This window comes from Hyposmocoma kahamanoa, unplaced genomic scaffold, assembly GCF_003589595.1.
Source record: "Hyposmocoma kahamanoa isolate Upper Pololo Valley unplaced genomic scaffold, ASM358959v1 95, whole genome shotgun sequence".
Lineage (NCBI taxonomy): Eukaryota > Metazoa > Arthropoda > Insecta > Lepidoptera > Cosmopterigidae > Hyposmocoma > Hyposmocoma kahamanoa.
This window is the reverse complement of record NW_020654972.1, coordinates 1,616,730-1,636,418: the sequence shown is the minus strand read 5'-3', so window position 1 is coordinate 1,636,418 and position 19,689 is coordinate 1,616,730. Positions and strand designations below refer to the sequence as shown.

Below are 19,689 nucleotides of genomic sequence, written 5' to 3'. Positions count from 1 at the left end.
CCGATAAAAGTTAAAAACATGAATTTGTGACATCATTTGTTATTATCGATATATTCTTGAGGTAATGTGTACAATTAGAAAGATAAATTATGTGATAGATAAAGGTACTAAGAAGCACTAAAAGATATAAATAAGAAAATACAATAATTTATTAGAAGAACAATTCGGTGTCGAAGAAAACAAGTGTTCATATTACTAATTAATCAACAATATTACCTTACTATATATTATAAAATGGAAGACATAATTTTATACATAAATAACCATTTACCGATACAAATTATAATATAATACCTAAGGCAATAAATAATTCGCATTTATAAATTTGTACTCAAAACTTAGACAGATTTCGGGGCATCTGTTATTTTTACGTATGAGTATTACTACAAGTTAAAATAAAGGTTTCAATGGGTTTTTTTATGGAATGCCTTTACATTGTTACTTTTAGCAAACAGACAGACTGACCGCCTGGTGGAATGCTCTTTAAACAATTTTGTAATACCCTGTATATAGCTGCTTATAATGATCTACTGTTGAGTGGGCATGGAGACAGCAGCTTTTGTATGAGATACATCACTCTGTCTCCAGTATGAAACGACCGTTTTCAATTCAGTGAAAAAGTCAATACCTTGTTTACCGCAAAAGTGGTTGGTTCCCAAAAAGCTGCCTCGTGTACCAGAGAACGAGAACATAGATAGTGGAACTGGGATAGGTACATTTACTCCTACTTGACCAACGTCGATCTCTGACGCAAATTTTCTTGCTGTTGCTCCGTTTGTGGTAAAGATTGCGGTTCCATTACCATAAGGGTTGCTGTTGATCATGTTAATAGCATCATCAAGGGTATCGACGAATAAACAAATGAGGACGGGGCCAAAAATCTCCTCCCTGTAGCACTCCATGCTGGGTTGAACGCCTGTGAGGATGGTCGGTCCGACGAAGTTGCCTTTCTCGAAGCCGGATACTTTGATGTTGCGTCCGTCTAAAGCGATCTTGGCGCCTTCTTTTACACCTGCGAATTTAGTAACGTTTAGTTTCGTTGTTTTTAGATATACAAGGCAACTTTTAAGCCATCTAAATTTTATCAAACTGAAGCGCTTTAATTGTTATCAATCAACCTTGATAACGAATGTAATAAAGACTATTTTTCGGACTAAAGTTTTTATTCCAAAAACATATAGATCTAATTATTTAGAACATTAGACTGGCACTCCCGAGTGGCAAATATGCATAGGTATGGAATAAATAGTTTTTGAAATTGGCATAAATTTTATCCGGATAAAGTGAACAAAAATCCTATATATTAAAATTAAAACCATTACAACAAATTGGCAAACATAGTTCGAGGGTAATGCTTAAGTTGGACCTCTAAAATATGTGACAACCCAGAGTAATATAAATAATTGCCTATAATTTCTCGACTCCATGAGATTGGGATTCGTTTACTTGGTGAGGTAGTGAAGAATACTAAACCTCAATAATTATGTAAACATTAAATACATAATCTCTTCCAAATACGGCGGAATTTTCCGAGAATTTTGAAACAATATTATTATTCAGAATGAATTAAAGTTACGAGCTTAGCAATAGGAGGTCCAACTTAAGCAGTACTTTCGAACTATGTATGCCAATTTGTTATATTGATTTGTTATAATTTTTCACTTTATACTGCATAAAATTCATGCAAGTTTCAAAATTTTTTTTTCATAACTATAAATATTGGCTCACAACCCATGTCCGAAAAATAGCCCCTATAATACACAGTGCGTATTATAGAAGTTCACATGTGGTGTGGTGTGTGTGGTTCAATAGAGTCACTATTTCTCTTTTCTGTCGCTTAGCATGTAGACTAATTAAAGTAACACGAAGGTGAAAACGATGAAATTTCCTAAGAATGTGTTGATGTCGATCGATCTTATATATACACAAGGTATAACAAAAAAGTAGAAAAAAACACCAGCAAAAAATAATTTAATATGCGCAAAAATGTTTGCAAATTTTATATGAGAAACCAAATGATAATTTTGCTCTTTTTGTAATCTTCTTTGTTATCACTGTAATGTTCTAAAAGCGAAACTGTTATCGCCGAGATAAAGTCACCACGGTGGTACTTGTTCGTTGCTGGATTGTAAACCGATATCAAAAAAAGGAGGAGGTGCTCAATTCGACTGTTTTTTTTAATGTATGTTACGCGATATTTGTAAACAATTTTGATGATTCTATTTTTGTTGGAAAGAGTTTACGTCAATTACCTCTAAACATTGAAGAAAATATTCCACGTCTAAGGGTGGCAAACTAGGGGATGAATCCGTAACCGATTTCAATAAAACTTGGTACATAGACGTAATTTTACGAACTTTTGAGGTCGGTTTGTTTAATACTCTGTACTAAGTTTATTTTATCGTTAAAATATACATATGTTTAAATGTACGTTATTAATGGACGACTTTTCTGAACGAAATCTTTCACAACGAGCTCTACTGCTACTATCTGGAAATGCACCATTTTTTGGTTATGATTATGACAGAATTGTAATCAGGAGTCTGTTTTGTACGTTATGAATTTATGACAATACTAAATATAATTGTTACCAGACTCGACGAGGCGGAGGATCCTGTTCTTAGCGTTGACGGAGATAACAGGCCCGACGTCAGTGCCAGGTACATGACCCGCGTTCACCTTCAGCGCTTGGGAGCGGGCCACTAGATCTGGGATCCATTCCTTGGCTTCGCCTTAACAATAAAGATAATTAATACCGTCATACATAATAATGCGGATAATGTTATTATACATATTACAGTCTTGGTAGCTTAATGCTTTGATCTACTGAGATTTACCATTAGGTTTTCAGTGAAATATAGGTTTTTAATAATTTGTTGATATTAATAGGAAATAACATGGGATCTGTAAAGCGCCCGAAACATTGGTTTGTTCGAAAAAACAAAAATATTCAATTTTGATTCCAAAAAAAAACTTCCATTTGTTTATATTAATTTTTAAATCAATCATTTGAAATGACAGATGTGACAAAACATAAATTAAATATTGTTTATAAATTAACAGTCAAAAATATTTCACGTTTTTTTGACTAATTGTTTCAATAAGTTCATTGAGAACTGAACCAAACATCATTAAACAACATGGCAACATTATTTTCAAAATTACACAAATTTACAAACATAAAACACAGTAACAACAGTTTCATCATTCAAGCCATACATTTGCATGTCGATATTGACTTATCTATGATTATGGTACAACACTAAATCCGCCATTTGTGGTGGACATTTTTGGTTCAGGTAGGGACGTTTATTACGTATATAAGGCAGCTCCTTTCCTTTATTCTTTTCCATCCTCTAAGTTGATAACAGAACCAAATATCATTAAACAACGTAGCAACATTATTTTCAAAATTATCAAAATGACAGCAACTGTCAGTTTGTTATCTTTAATAATATGATTAGAAACTATGTAAGGTTAATCAGACAGCGGTAACTAACCAACAAAGATGGCGGTGCTAAGCGCCATACAACGCTGGCCAGCTGCACCGAAAGCTGCACCCGTCAGTTGGTTCAATGTATGCTCCTTGTTCGCGTCGGGCATTATGACGCCGTGGTTCTTCGCACCCATGTTGCTTTGTACGCGCTTGCCTGAACAACACAATCAACTAAGATTAAAACTTATTATTAACAACAAAGATAAATCTAATTATCTAACATATAACACTAAATAGATTCAATCAAGTTCTTAGAAGGACTTTGTTTTATATACAACTCTTCTTTGTCGCCTGTATAAACAAAGTGTCGGGGATTCTTTAGCGAAAAGTAATAATCGACGTTCCCCCGAATACACGGTAAAAAATATTAGTTTTTACAATTTTTTTTTATCAGACTTATAATATTTGTTATTTCTATTATTAGTTATAAATCTAAAGGAATCTGGTACAAGACCATGCAAAGTGAGCCTCCTCGAGTCCCTTGGTTTGACCATGTTAAGTTAATTAAGCAGGGGTCAAATTGTCAGCGCGCACAGGCTTCGATCCGGACACGTTCCGTTAAAGAAATTTTTGTATTTGATGCGGAGGGTGAACTCACCGAATTGCGAAGTGTGTGGGATTCCTGAGGATGTCCATCATTTGCTCATGAAGTGTGTTCGGACTGAACCTATCAGGACGCGGTTATTTGCACAAACTGGTTTCCGTACATTTAATGTTGAGTGGCTTCAATCTATTTCGTCAGAGCCAACATGTAGTGCCGAGGAGTTTTGTATACATGTTTAGTTAGATAGTATTTTGATTTATCTGTCTGGATTTTATAAGTGTTTTTGTGATGTACCGTTTTTCTAACGGGGCTGACATGTTCAATACCGGTCAAAGCCCCTAAATAAATAAAGATTTAAAGAATTTTTTTTTCACGTAAAAAGGATAATCTTTTTTAACACAAAATATTTTTTCCAGGGAAAACATAAATATTAAATAAATTACACATACAATAAAATAATACCCCTCTAAAAAATTTAAAATTTCATTTACGACACAAAAACGGGTAATTTATTTCCATCGTTTTCATCATACAATTTCTTAGAAATAAATCTATGAGGTGAAGAGTATTCGAAGTTTCCAAATTTTTTTTATTTTTGTAAAGTTGGTGTTTTGATACGTTTATTCGGTGTGGCCGTCAACATTGTAATTAAAAAAATATAATTAAATTTTCCCCACAAATTTGTTATTATTGTTGTTACATAGCGTACATGCGTCACGACTGCAAATTAAACTTTTGGATTCTTTAGTAATTTCGGTTTTGATTGAAATTCTTGTCAAAAGCATGGCAAAGCTTACCTGCAGCAGAAGCCCTCTTATAAATGTGCTTGCCAGCCGCGTCTCCGCCGACAAACGACACCGCCTTAATATCCGGCTGGTCGCAGAGGAAGTTCACTACGTCGTGCGTGCCGTGGACTACCTATAACATACATAGGAATTCCAATTATTTAAGCATTTAAATCAAAATTGTCGATTCACTGTTGAATACAGGCCCTCGCTATAAAATACCATTGCATAATATGGGAATTTTGTACCACTTATTAGGTTTTGAACATGAAGCGTTAACAAATTCCGTACAGGCTTATTATATCTTCGACCTGGAGTACAAAGTAGTTCAGTATAAAATACCTACGTTGACTACACCAGGAGGGGCGCCGGCTTCCTTCAGTAACTCCATGGTCATAAGGGTAGCACCAGGGTCCTGCTCTGAGGGTTTGATGATGCATGTGTTGCCAGTAACCAACGCCGGCGGGAACATCCACAGAGGAATCATTACGGGGAAGTTGAATGCAGCGACACCTGCAAAAATATTTAGTCAGGGTTTTCATAGTATATAGATGCAATACAGTTTCCTTTCGACTATTTAGTAACAACCTTCAACTAGATCGTTTATATTGTGTCAACAGATGGCGCCCCAAACTATGAATATTGTGAAGTTTATTTACATAATACAGAATGGTGTTTATTTATATAATATATGTGAAAATTATAAGAAAGTTCACATCACATCGATAGATTTGTATGAATGAGTGTACAGGCTGTCCTTAAAAAGTTTTCTTTAGATAGATTAGTGACAACACTTAACTACATACTTCAATAGTGTGTCAATAGATGGCGTCTCGAATTTTAGTGAGCTCAATCGATTAACCAGGGCGAAAAAAAATATAACCAGAAATAACACTTTAACGCAAGGAGACAAATATTAATTTTCGTTCTTTCCCGTAACCTACCTAAACTGTGCATGTGACACTGAAATAATTTCTCAGTCACGCAGTGACGTTGCCGCTGCGACAGTGTAACCGCTTATTATCACAAACAAATCTATATACATGTATGTATGATGATCACATAAATTCTTGTTAATTCACCTACACAATCCAAAAGAAAAATAGTCCGGTGGGTATCACCGGTGGGTGGGGTACCTTAACATATTCACGATACTATGATTATTTATATGACAATGTAGTATGATATACCTACCCACGTGAGTTCCTGCACAGGGGAGTTCGTATCGCGCACGGAAGAAAAAAAAGAATGGAAATGGCATCAAGCAACATTTGTATCAAAACCGGTGTCGCCACACGCACACATTTGAAAACGTAATCTTACATTAGTACTAAGATAACATAATTTTGATTGATTATAAATTATAAAACGAAAATAGACAATAACAAAAAACTTTTGTTAAAAAAAAACTTATTTGGATCTAATAAGGTTTTATTATTACTAGTCACATAAAAGCTAAGAATCCTATGAACACAAACTTCTTGGAACAAAAACAAAAAGTTGACAATCTATAGATAGGGATGTGACATTTAATTGATATCGACATTATGTTTCATAACTAGCGGAATATTGAACTAGGCATTGCTTTACAGTTGCTATAATTAGGGTCATCGAGTATATAACCAGAAATAGAGACAAAATAAGGGCCATATATTTCTGGTAACACTTTTACCAGGAATATATGGCCCAGGAATATATGGTTAACGTTACAGCTCTTATAAATATCGACTCTCGTTTGCACTGAAATATAGACAGGGCAACTACTGACCTGTGTGTACGTCTCCGTATATTTCAAAAAATATTCTGTATTTATTGTAATAAAGATAATATCTCTAACAATGCCGTGCTGTTCTATTCGGTGGTGTGGGAAAAACAGCAAAACATCTAACTACTACGCAGGCGTGTGCGGCCTATACGTAGCTACATGCTACAATCACAGTATTAATGATTTATTAAACTGTCATCGTATTTTCATTAACCTACTAGATTTCAAGTCAATCCGATCACTGGAAGGGTTGAAATATTAAAACACAGTCATCATAAAAATCTTTATTCTCCCTGAAATACGATATATTTGGTCAACAATTACCTCTTTCTGAACTGACTGAACATGACTATACCTATAGCGTCGACGAGCTTGTCAAGAAAATAAAGATACTTATTTCCGAAGGCGAAGAAGCGAATCGTTTGTTTCCCGAAAACATGACGAAAAATAAACGGACAATGCTTCAGAAATGTTTTCACATTTAGATGTAGTCTATAATTTGTGAATGCGACTCTGAGGTTCATGTCATATATTACCTGATTAACCAAATGATTTATTTGTTAATTATTTTTCGGTTGTTATTCATATGTACATAATTTAATGTTTAGTAGGTACCCAGCTTTTACTGCCTGTTGCTTCAGCCCATTTCTCCTTTAAAAAGGATCCGGCGGGAAACTAAAAAAATCAATACAAAAACTGCAAATGTAAATCATGCCTGTGATAAAACTAAGAACTCAAGCGGACGAAGGTGACGTATAATAAGCAAGTAGAGAAAGAAAATCTCCAATCTCATAAAGTCTTCATTTGATACTCCACGAACTTACGTCCATTGTAAAATCATCGACACTGTACCTCTTCTATCTACATTTCCTTTTCTCCATTATTACATCGTGTTTACTTAAATTGAAAATTTTAAAAAACTATTGCGAGTGTTGGGACCAAACATACAAGTAATCAAAATTGTTAGCTTTTAAATACCTGCAAACAATTTATGTTTACACATTGGTACCGCTATAATAAAAAAAAAGTTGAACTAAATCAAAACCGAGTTTCTAAATACAGAGTTTCTACATATCGATAATTTGATTACAACACGCGGACCCAATACCAAATGTAATACGACACTAGTGCAAGCAATTCATTGAGCGTCATTCGAATTGTTCTTTTGACGGCGGCGATGGCTAGCAACCAATGTATATTGTTATTACCGAATTGCAAGAAAATAGTTTTGGAAATCACTCCATGAACAATGAAGGAAATCACTCCCGGACATTGACTTACAATTATATGGACGTCGGGTCCGCGCTAAAAAGTGTCCGAACTTATAGGGCGTTAAAATCGTATACAGAGCGTCATTCACGCTTTAGTCTTCGTTTGTTCGACTGACAGCGCGCTTGTCAATGATGCCGTATTGTGTAGTAAAACCTTGTAAAAATTACTCAACTAAAGTGAAATAACAGGATGTTATATCATATTTTCAGTAAGTACTACATTGTCTTATCATAGTTATCATTTAAAAGTGTTATTTTATACACTAGTATATATAGTATTTAATTTATATTTAAATTAATCGTAAATATAAATTACAAAAGCAATCAAAATAATCAAATAGCTAACTGTCTCTTTCCGACTCATAGCTTGCGTAAAAGACTAAACGAGACCCAACACGTCAATTTCAATTGTTTCAAACACAAGCGTTTGAAATATTTAGAACAAACATTTCATAGAGTCGCTTTGATGCTAATTTTATTATTTAAATATTTTTTAATACATGTTAGTAATACTTTCAAATATTGTTGTACTCTTTCTACGGCTTGGGGTTACGAATCAGAAGACCGAAAATACATTTGCCCGAAATAACGTTTGCATGAATTTCCATAATCCCGAAAGTACTTTTAGGTTTTTTTTTTTTAGAATATTACAAAACAAACCTAAGCTAACTTAGTCTTTTCTTTGTAATAAGCATCCAAAACTCCCTAAAGCATAACGGTTTTATTATGAATCGGTTTTCAAGATTACGAAAATTTGGCTTTACGTTGAATTTGAATTAAAAAAAATCGAAACATCGGTACTTTTCTTATGGCATGGCATAATAAATGTATTTATTTCAGTTTTCCTCGAGATCCTATACTTTGCTCACTATGGAGAAATATAATAGCTGAAGCGCAATGAGAAGAACATTTTATCCCGAAAATATACAAATTTGTTTGCTCGGCTTACTTCAGACAATCGGATATATCGGAACCAACAAAATATTACGAAAATTAAAAAAAACAGCTTTGCCAACATTGCTAGTAAGAAATGGTTTTTGGTGCCTAGGCATTATATTAAATTTTATTAAATTTATATTAAAGCTTTGGTATGTGATTACATCAATGAGTGAACTGTGCATAGAAAGGAGAGAATACAGGAATTTATCCAGTAAGCATAGCTTGAACTTAAGGAGAAAGTGACAAGTATTAACAGAGAATATCTTACAACGCCAAAATGCATTAAAAATCAAAAGTTGGATGAATGACAAAATATGCTTAAACTTTTAAAAAAAATCCTATTTAATTTGCAGTGTCAGTCTGCTTCAATTACCTTCTTTGTTTCTTAACCAACTTAAGGTTGTACTATTTGTATTATTATGCATTGTTTGCATGTGAAAGCTACAAATTGCTTAAACTTAAAAAAAAATCCTATTTAATTTGCGGTGTCAGTCTGCTTCAATTACCTTCTTTGTTTCTTAACCAAGGTTAACACAGACAGCCTAACGGTTTGCACTGTGGGTACTGGATGAGAAGTTCCCGGGTTCGATACCGGTAGGATCAATTTAACAAATTAACTTTTCTAAATGGTTCTGGTCTTGGTATTCTATTGTAAGACAATCACCTGGTCTGAAACTAGGGAACTCTCTGTACATACTCCCCATGAGTATCAGAGCAGCAGAATCCCAGAGCAGAACCAATTTACAAAAGTTCATTTACCAAATTGGTTCTACCGGGAATCGAACCTGGGACCAAGAACGATGGAATTTATTTCGGGGCACAACTCAGACCACCCAGGCCAAAACAACTTTCGAAAAGTTCACATTTAGTTTTATAGTTGACTGAGCTGACTTTTTACGATTTTTAAAAAAATTCTCGAATAGCTCGAGAAATCGGGTACGAGAATTCTCGAAACTCAAGAAAAAAAATCAGACACCCTAGCTCGTAATGAATGGCATTGTATAAAATTCAACATTTACATATAAAATTTATTTATAAATAATAAAGACTACTCCATTATACCTGTGTTCAAGTACTTTTCACTAGAAGCTACATATGGTGCATTTTGATAAGTTTCCAGTAGAAGCTGAATATGGTGTTTTTTTTTGCGCATTTCAATTGTTGCAAGCAAAATTAGACAGTACTGCGATGACATTACAATTTAAATTCAACGTTTTAGCTTTTTCATATTCCTTTACATGTCACTACGTTTAAATAGGTTGACTTGGGACATTTTTTTCGTGGTTTTTGTATTAGACCCGTCGTCCATTTATTTGTAAGTCAATGCTCCCGGAGTATTTTTTAAAATTTGGTTTCTTACGCGACATAATATAATGGCATATTTCTATTTTTTCCACAAAATAATCATGTATCCCATTTGAACGACGACTGACGCACTGTTGACACTCATATGCCCGTCTGGTCATAAGCTAGGTAACGCGGACCCCGCCCACTAACCAGTCTATTACTAGTATTTATGTGGTCTGTGGTATCGCAATTTAGAAATTACACCAATTTGGGAAATGAACTTTTGTGATTTATTCTAATCTGGGTGCCCTGGGTATTCCTCAATTTGAGACCAAGTAATTGGTGTGGTTGTCTACTATGCTATAATTATTATTGTTATTGAGAATATTTAGGCACTTACCACCAACCACACCAAGAGGAGTCTTGTAGGAGTGTGTGTCCATGTCCTTGGCAATGTTCTGAATACTGTCGCCGAGTTGTAGACTAGTGATACTGCAGCAGTGCTCGACACTCTCTGTGCAATAGCAAGTGTTGCATTAACGAACACAGATTTGAGGGAAAATCGACTTCACGCATTAACTGCAAACATACAGTCAATCTATTAGCAGCCTAAGGCGAACAAAATATGTGGAAAAAAAAAAAAGATCTTATTGTCAGTTTTCAATCTCTAAGGGCGCAGTTCATTTCAACAATAACAATTTTACTAATTACTTACGAATTCCTCTAAGCACGTCACCTTCGGCATCAGCAATAGTTTTGCCCTGTTCTTCTGTGATCTTAGCCGCCAGCTTGCTCGCGTTCTCTCGCAACAGACGTGCGAATCTGTAAAATTAAATATCAACCTAATTAGTGAATGAATTAAATTAATTTAGGTTTTATTTAATTTATTCATTTACATCAGGCAACGATGACCCATGTAATGTAATATATAATAACTTAAGGACTACGATATATATAATATAATATAGAAACTAAATAACTAGTCCTCTCAGTGGCCTTAAGTCGCTTTGTAAATTTAGGACAAGTGTTAGATTGTAGTAAATGGTGTAAAGTTGTGTGTAAGTATCTTTTTATTCTTTGTTTAGTTTTTAAGTATTATTTTGTATCTTATATGTTATATTTAAATTTCACATTATCTTTACGTTTAAGTGTTGTTGCACGCTTTGGCTTAAGCTGTTTATGAAGAAATAAATAATCTACACGAATTATCAGTGTTGTGATGTCTGGACAAATTCATAGCGAAAGTGGAACACAAAATCGGCATGTGGACATTCACCATAATAGCCAATAAGAGATACAAAAATAGAATATTTAATTTCATGCTTAGAATCATAGAACTATTTAATACTGCGATGCTTGGCATGAGGTTTAGCGGATATATGTTAGATTAAATTCATGGTGCTGCCGTTTATCTCCTGGGTAAATCTAGTAGTCGTCTAGTGCGAAAACAGTACTTACTTGAACATAAGTTGCTGACGGGTCATGACAGTGCTTTGGCCCCATGATTTGTACGCTCTCTTTGCCGACTCTAGTGCTGCGTTCAGTTCATCTGGCGTCGCTTCTGGTACTCTTAAAATTTTAGATATTTCTTATATAAGTTAGTTTTCTATAATCAGTGATCACTAATAGTATATTTACAATTGTCAAACTGTGCAAAGGGCAATTGGATTGTATTTAAAATTAATTCCTGGCTAAAGTTGTTATTACAAGTAAGGGCACGTTCCCATTATGTCGTGACGTATACAAGCCTGCAGATGGGATTATTGATAATAAGTAATCGTTTTTCGCGTATTTAAAATTAATTCTTTGGTAGTTGTTATTTATGTTACACCTTGTATATTAATCTTAGCTGCCACTTAATCACCATACTGGCAAGTGTCCTCACCTAATCTACATTTTCTACCATTTAAAAACAAGCAGTTTAGTAGATATAAATTCCTTCCTTGTCAAATTATTTCTCTACACTAATATCCCGTTGTATACTAAAAATACGAGAACAATTTTGAATAGTATGACATTGATAACACCTGATACATTGATATCGAACGATAATTACTGTAATTTCATTACTCACAAATAATATATAATTTAGTATGAATGTATCTATTTTATGTTTTTTATCTCTTAGATACAGAAAGACATGTATAGATATGGATGATCCATTTCAATACCAAGTGTTAAGTACGCATCTAAAAACAATTGACAACCAAAATATTACGTAATAGTAAAAATAACAGGTGTCGTTATAAATAATAACGTTTAATAGAAGCAACATTAACTTTTATCAATAAAAAGCATAGTAAGGAAGGGAAAAACATGTTTACCATTTGTCACTCTTAAGTCACAATGTAATCAATCAAATCATACATCGTAATAATCAACATTCTCAAATAAATCTGACAAGATAAAAATGTACGAAATGGATGTGATATAACACAAATATCTTTACGAATTTAATTATTTGTCTTTAAATCTGCTGTTACACAGCAGCAAATTTAATGACAAATAATTAAAATTGTTACAATATAAAGCACAATACTTTAGAATTTTATAACATTCATATAAACATATGTACATACACACATCAAAAAAAGTTTGCGATCAATAGCATAATCTCCTATAATTCTTTAAATTTAACTTTATCAAGAAAAAATCTATGTTGTATGCTTTCTTTAAATAGGAATACCCTGTTTGAAATTAAAATATAAAACTATTTTTTATTATTTATTTAAAAAAATTGAGCCATTAATCATAATGTAATAGTGATAGAAATTTCATAGAAAGAAAAAGACTGTTTAATTAAACTTAAACAACAATTTATTATTAAAAGGTGTGAATTCAATATAAAATAACTCCTCCCCTGGCTCGAATACATGCGAAGATCCTCCTGGGCATGCTGAGGATCAAGTTATCCAGCATTTCCTGGGGTAACCTATCCCATTCTTCAATAGCGGCTTCCCTGAGCTCTGGAACTGTCTGGGGATGTGGCTCACGGTTCCATACTGCTCGTTTAAGAGCATCCCACGCGTGCTCTATTGGGTTTAAGTCGGGCGAGCTGGCAGGCCAGTCTAATCGTGTGATATCGTATTCTTGAAGAGCTGCATTGACTCGTTGAGCTCGATGTGCGGGCGCATTATCATCGACCAGTACAAATTGGTGCCCATGGTTTACTCGGAATGGTCTGACGATATCATCAATAGCAACTGCTTTGTACATGTCTGCTGTCATGAAGCCCCGATACGGGATCAAAGGCGTTCTAGCTCCAATCATAATGCCACCCCAAAAGGACACCGATTTTCCGCCTTGCTGAACTGTTCCAGTGCCTTTCATGGTCGCCTGGTCTTCTCCAGACACGGACACGTCGGTTATCTGGATGAGTGCTGATTCGGGATTCGTCAACGAAGAGACAGTTTTGCCAAATGTTTTCGTCCTCACCTTCTTCATTTTGCCGAAGTCTAGCCCACTGCAATCTTCGTTGTTGACGTTGCCGGGAATTGAGCGGAGCTCGCCAAGACCTCCGTGCTCGTAATCCAGCCTGGTGCAAGCTATTGCAAACGGTCTGCGTGCTAACTTCAAGCCCAGAGGCGGCCCTGACTTTTGCTTTTATTTTAGTGGCGTTGATTGTTGGGTCACGGGCTGCCAGCAATCTAATATAGCGCTTTTGGGCAGCTGTCAAAACAGTTGGGCGACCGCTGCGGGGTCGGTCAGCTAAATTTCCCATTCCGTGATACCTCTGCAACGTAGCCAAGACACAGGATTGGGATATAGCAAGTCTGCGTGCTATTACTCTCGTGGTGTATCCTTCTTCCCTCAAAGTTACTATTCTAGCTCGTAAAACCTCTGATAATCCTCTTGGCATTTTTTCAATCACAACTTTCCGCGAAAAATATCTTGAATCGCTTATAATTGACTAAATCAGATTTCTGAATGAGCGTAAGCTAGGACTGAAAGCCTTTTTATATGAAAAAACAATTGAACGGGGTCATTGTTTTATGTTCTAATTTATTTTTAAATAAAGAATCTAAAAAGAAGAAAAAATTATAACAATCTACAGTAACAAAAAAGATTTCAGTTTTTCGAAGTGATCGCAAACTTTTTTTGATGTGTGTACGCATGAATTAAGCTTGAAATTTAGTTAGTATGTTAGTATGAGTGACATTAACTCATACTAACATAAGTATCTCTTTAATTACACAGTATAAATGTGTCTGTTAATACAGGCACATTGTAATATAAGTTGTATAATACTGTTATGTATGTTTGATTTAAATTCTTCATACCCCTACCCTAATTGCAGTAAAAACAATGATAAATGTTATCTATTGTCTATTTGTAAGTCAATTAAAACTTCAGACTCTGAAATTTGGTTTATTTATATAATAAATATTAGTAAGGAAATTGTTTCATTTACAAGTAATTATCTCTAACCTAATTGATATTTATAACTACAAAAAATTACCTACCATTGATAAAAGTTGATGCAACAAATGTAACAAACAATCTATATAAAATATTCTAATCAAGTTTGAGTAAAAAAAAATCATTCTGTAATGATAATGAAGCATGTACTACAGTTTGCATTCAAAAGTAGTTTCAATCACAGATTTTAAAAGTTCCTAGATAGTACAGGCAAACACAACTTAAGACTCCAATATAGCACTGGAGAAAGAGGGAAGATTGAATCCTGTGTTGGAAGTTTTTTAAGAGACATAATATTAACAATGCCATAGACTGATGATAACTGAATGAGGACCACTAGTTTTCTCATTTTACTCCCTTCGCAGTAAGTTTTAGTTCAAGAATAGCTTCATTTTCTAAGTAAGTAATTTGGTTGGTACTGAGTAATGTTTTTGAGTGTGTCCTCCCATCATAGGTAAGATAGTGATCTGAGGAAGGCATTTAATTTATCTCTTTTCTTTTAGAGCAATAATGTTATAACTTAGATATAAGCGAGTACATACTTGCCAATAACTTCGTTTGTGGCTGGGTTGGTGAGCTCAATCCATTTGCTAGTCTTTGATTCGACATACTGTCCGTCAATGTAAAGTTTAGTGGATGGAGCTGAGCTGCTGTAGCTTCTATGCAGGAGGTGGGACTAAAAGTAGACCAGAAATATTCATAATAATTTCATTTCACTTTTTCTATACATCATTGATTCTATACAACATACCATATAAATGTTATGGCTTTTGCCATTGACACATTGTAAGTCTGAAAGGGAGACGAATGTGACCAAGAATGGTAACTATGCATTATAGGATTCATATTGGTCAAATATTCCAAGACAGGCCTAGAATATAAAAATGAAGTGGAATGAAAAATACATATTTTTATTATAACTGGACACAAAAGCACAGAAATGAAAATTCAAATAAACCTACTAACATATTCAACAGAATTTGGTTTAGGGGCATAAACCAAATTCTTGAAAAAAAACATTGAAGAACACATCACTGAAGATAGCCCAAGAAGAAAGTTTATTTATGACGTAGCTACAAAATACAAACTGTCACATTGCTCACCTACAACCGTCACCATCAACCACACTTATGACAGTATAAAATTTGTAGTCATTATATTTAGTTTTTTGCATTTTGTCTGATTTGTCTTATTTTATGTTGTTTTTTTATTGTATTCTTTATTTTGTTTATTAATTCTTTTTATTTTGTTTTGTTTGTCTGTTAAAAATTTTTTTTTGTATCTATGTGTTGTGGCATTGCAATAAATGTCTATTCTATTCTATTCAAAGATAACATGGATTACAATAACAGTAAATTTGTATACGTAAACAGTTACGCAGATAATTTGTGACATAATAAAGGCACTTTAAATTAAGGGACTATCCAATACAACCCTACCTACATACAATTACAAAAATTAAAAATTACTAATCATATTAATGGAAATGGTCATAATATAAAAATGCAACTACGAGATGTTTAATTACTCAACATATTCCATTTTTGTTCATGTTTTAAATATGAATCGTAACTCGGGAAAAATATATCCAAGTCAATGATTTTAGAGCTCTACATATGCGACAAACAGGATCATTATTATCGTTATTTGTGGTACACGGCAGAGAAAGTTTTTAAGTATACTTACTGCTGATCTTAAATGAGATGCAACCTAATACGGCTTAGATCCATTTGAATACTCTCCGACAGCATGTCAATACTTCAAGCAATGAACAGCTATGACATAAACTCAGGGGTCATTTATGAATGCCATCAAGCACTCATGGAAGTATGTATACACATAACTCTACAGTGGATTAAAGGACACAGCGGCTCATGTGGCAATGACACAGCTGATAAAATAGCCAGAAAAGGGTTGGAGACAGACGCTGTAGGACTAGAACCCATAGTGTCTCTCCCATACCAATGGTCCAGAACAACTATATACAAAGGTACAAAATCTTCACATAATAACACATGGACCACCATTACAGTTTATAGACAGGCGAGGGAAGCACTCTCAATGCCAGTCTATCTCAAATATTAATTAAACTCAAAAGGCAAGAGCTTCGCACTGTAACTCCCACTCTAATGGGTCATGGTCCTTACAATAAACACCTTTCAATTTAAGTCACAGCCAGCCCTCTATGCACAGCGTGCATGAAGGCAGAAGAAACGGCTGTGCATATCGTACTATAGTGTTCCGGCATTGCCAACTACAGGGCGAACACTGAGATTCCTGGAGGAGCTTGGGTGGCACGAGTATGACCCACCTCACGCAAAATAGGCGCCTTGACGTCGAGTTGCCCACACCAGCCCAAGTACCAAGTTACACCAAGTACCAAGTACTAACACCGCATAGAGTTTACCAGAGACCCTTTCATAATTGATAAAGTGTAGATTTAATTAATCTAATTAATAAGGCGCTGTTGCAAAGTTATGTCAGTGATTAGAACTTTTGTTTCTTACTTCTAGTGGAGTTGAATTATTGTTGAGAATGCAATTGATTTTAAAATAGTCTTGTTACGTACTATAATAGACTATCTATTTAAAATGTAGCCACAAAAGTGATATTGCATGCTATAAGGCAAATATAAGGCAATAAATGGAAGAGATACTACAAATATATCCATAGTACGAGACGCTACATATTTATACCTATATCAACAGTGTGTACCCAACAAGTATATGAAAACAACTAATTGTACATTCTATAGAACGCATTGAGTAAATTCATAAAATCAAAATAGGAATGTGATTTAAGTCTAAGTCACGAATTCACAAATGTTCAACTGCGCAACGCACTACTATGAATTATGTAGAAAACTTTAAATACCAAATTCTCCCTCCAATGTATTCACACATCTTGGTGAAGCTAAAACAAGCAGGATAAAAAGATTTTTATGCGTAGTTTTCTAGAACACTATCGAAGAACAAAATGACTTAGCAATATGGTAATAGTATGCATTTAATGGTTCTCTTTCTTACGAAGTTCATAGCCTAAGCAGTGCATCAAAATTGGACTGATAATTTAATTGACTTCAAATTACATGAATTAAAGTGTAACACTTACTTCGGATTTTAGTAGTTTCAACATTTTTGAAGCCATTGTGGTTGATTTATATAAAAGAATCGGTAGAAAGTACAGATAGTCCTAGAGCCATTCAGAGGGCCAAGCAGACTGATTAAAATACAAACATCCTGACCTTGAATTGATAAAATTAATCTAGTCGTCAAGCAAAATCATTTGTTTTTTTTTTTTTTGTTTTGTTTTTGAATTATTTTGTGTTGACTTGCAGTCAGACGTTCCGTTTTGTTGTAACCAGATGGACGAAAAATACTAGAATATTCGTTAAACTTTAATATACATAAATTACAAATTACCGACTTTCATCAGCGGCTCAATTGCAGTATTTATGCTTTATGAAGATTTTCATTCATTCATTCATTTGAATTGGGTACTTCTATAAATTGTAAACGCCAGCTTCTTGAAACGGAACGATTCTCCTTTTTTTACGATAGATTAAAATGTTACCATTTCTAAAGTTTTACATTCAAGTAAAATATGCAAAAAATATTTTAGATGTTTCTTGCAAATTAAAAATAATCGAGTTTTCTAAGACGAAAAATTACATGGAACTCAGTTTTCAAAGAAAATGAAAATACTCACAAAATTGAATATTATTTGATAAAAACTTGTTACATTACGTTTAATAAAGGCGAAATCGGAACAAAATTATTTTTGGACAGATAATGTTTTGGATACCTAACGTACTAAAATAATTCTCTCTGCGTTATAATCTCACTAACAATACATACCTACTACAAAGGGACACATATTAACTATTAAACTTATGTAATACAATGACAACGTTCCGTTTTCTGTTAAATATTTATCTGGTTGGACGTTCCGTTCTTAATAAGATACATAATGATCTATCCTGAGGATGGAAAAAAAGGATCTAACTAAAATAATTTTGTAAGTCACTTCTTATAACTAATAATCTAGTTTAGAAATGTGCAGATTACTACAAACTACAACTCTTTGCAAACAATTAAAACGCCTGTTCTCATTTACAGATTCATAAACAGTTCCGTCGATTGATATTTTACTGGACCCTGCGATTATATATTTGTAAGGCGCTTAATACTTCTTTAAATAAGTAACCTCATTGAGGAACTTAACGACCTTGATATAACACTGCTTTTACTCGAAACACTCAAGAAGTCAAGACCAGTTTTTTCTATTGATTAATGAAAAAGATTTATGTGTATAATAATAATATTATGTAAGTAGATAAGTAGAGACATTTATTAACATAAAAGTGCTTACAAATATGTAACATAGATAGTAAGCCTGTGTTTGTTTACAGTCCAGTAAATATTTCACATTATTTTCATAAAGGCATTTATAGATAGTTATGCATCCGGGTAGGACATAGTAGGGTAATAACATAAAGAACTCTTTGAAAGTTAACCAAGCCGCGTTGATAAGCAGACACTTGATCAAACAAACACGTATCAGAACCCTCTTGTGGCGAACTCGACTGTACCTCGACGCTGTTTACTAAATTCCTTTACAGACTGATCATTATTTGCGTTACACAAGCCGAATTAACTTATTATATGTACCGCGTTTAAAATTATTTGAATATGCATTCTTTAACTTTACTCCTGGTGTGTACAGTCACCATCCCCATACACCTTTTACGTTTTATTGGGACTGAAGAACTGTGGCTTAAAGGCCCATAGTAGATACATCAAACTGGGCCAACGAGGATTAGGATTTCGCACGTTTTAAAGAGTAAACTACTTGCTTTTCCTTCACAATTTAAACAATAATTAGTAAACTAAACTGAACATGATTCGTAATTACAAGTGGTCTAGGTCAGAGGATTACCTACTTATAAAGCAAATATTTTTCCACCTAGGCCTCGCTGCTTTGTAACTTTGACGAGATACACCCTGTTCCGTTGCTTCAGATCCGAATTCAGAGTTCTGTCGATTCCGCTTCTGCTCTGGCTAACTCATCGGCAAAATCCGTGTCTAAGGCCACCGTGCTCTGGATTCTGAGTAATTAGCGTGTCTTTACCGACTCCAACAAGCCGGTTCCGTTCCTGTACATGGTCCAGGCAAAATTGGAGT

General features: G+C 34.2%; 1 protein-coding gene across 2 annotated transcripts; it reads right to left on the bottom strand.

Annotated features, from left to right (window-relative positions):
- Window positions 1-140: 140 nt before the first annotated feature.
- Window positions 141-17,762, bottom strand: LOC113238121 (probable methylmalonate-semialdehyde dehydrogenase [acylating], mitochondrial). Of its 2 annotated transcripts, XM_026474856.1 has the most exons (11): window positions 17,618-17,721; window positions 17,381-17,419; window positions 15,049-15,182; window positions 11,546-11,656; window positions 10,803-10,909; window positions 10,488-10,601; window positions 5,172-5,338; window positions 4,838-4,958; window positions 3,501-3,650; window positions 2,592-2,732; window positions 142-1,012 (listed from the first exon to the last, which is right to left on the bottom strand). In XM_026474856.1, exons 4-11 carry the CDS (start codon window positions 11,569-11,571, stop codon window positions 528-530), a joined length of 1,311 nt encoding a protein of 436 aa, XP_026330641.1. In that variant the 5' UTR covers window positions 11,572-11,656; window positions 15,049-15,182; window positions 17,381-17,419; window positions 17,618-17,721; the 3' UTR covers window positions 142-527. The 2 variants fall into 2 exon arrangements, with proteins under 2 accessions (XP_026330640.1, XP_026330641.1); XM_026474855.1 differs by lacking the exon at window positions 17,381-17,419 and having other exon boundaries at window positions 141-1,012; window positions 17,618-17,762.
- Between the last annotated feature and the right edge of the window lie 1,927 nt (window positions 17,763-19,689).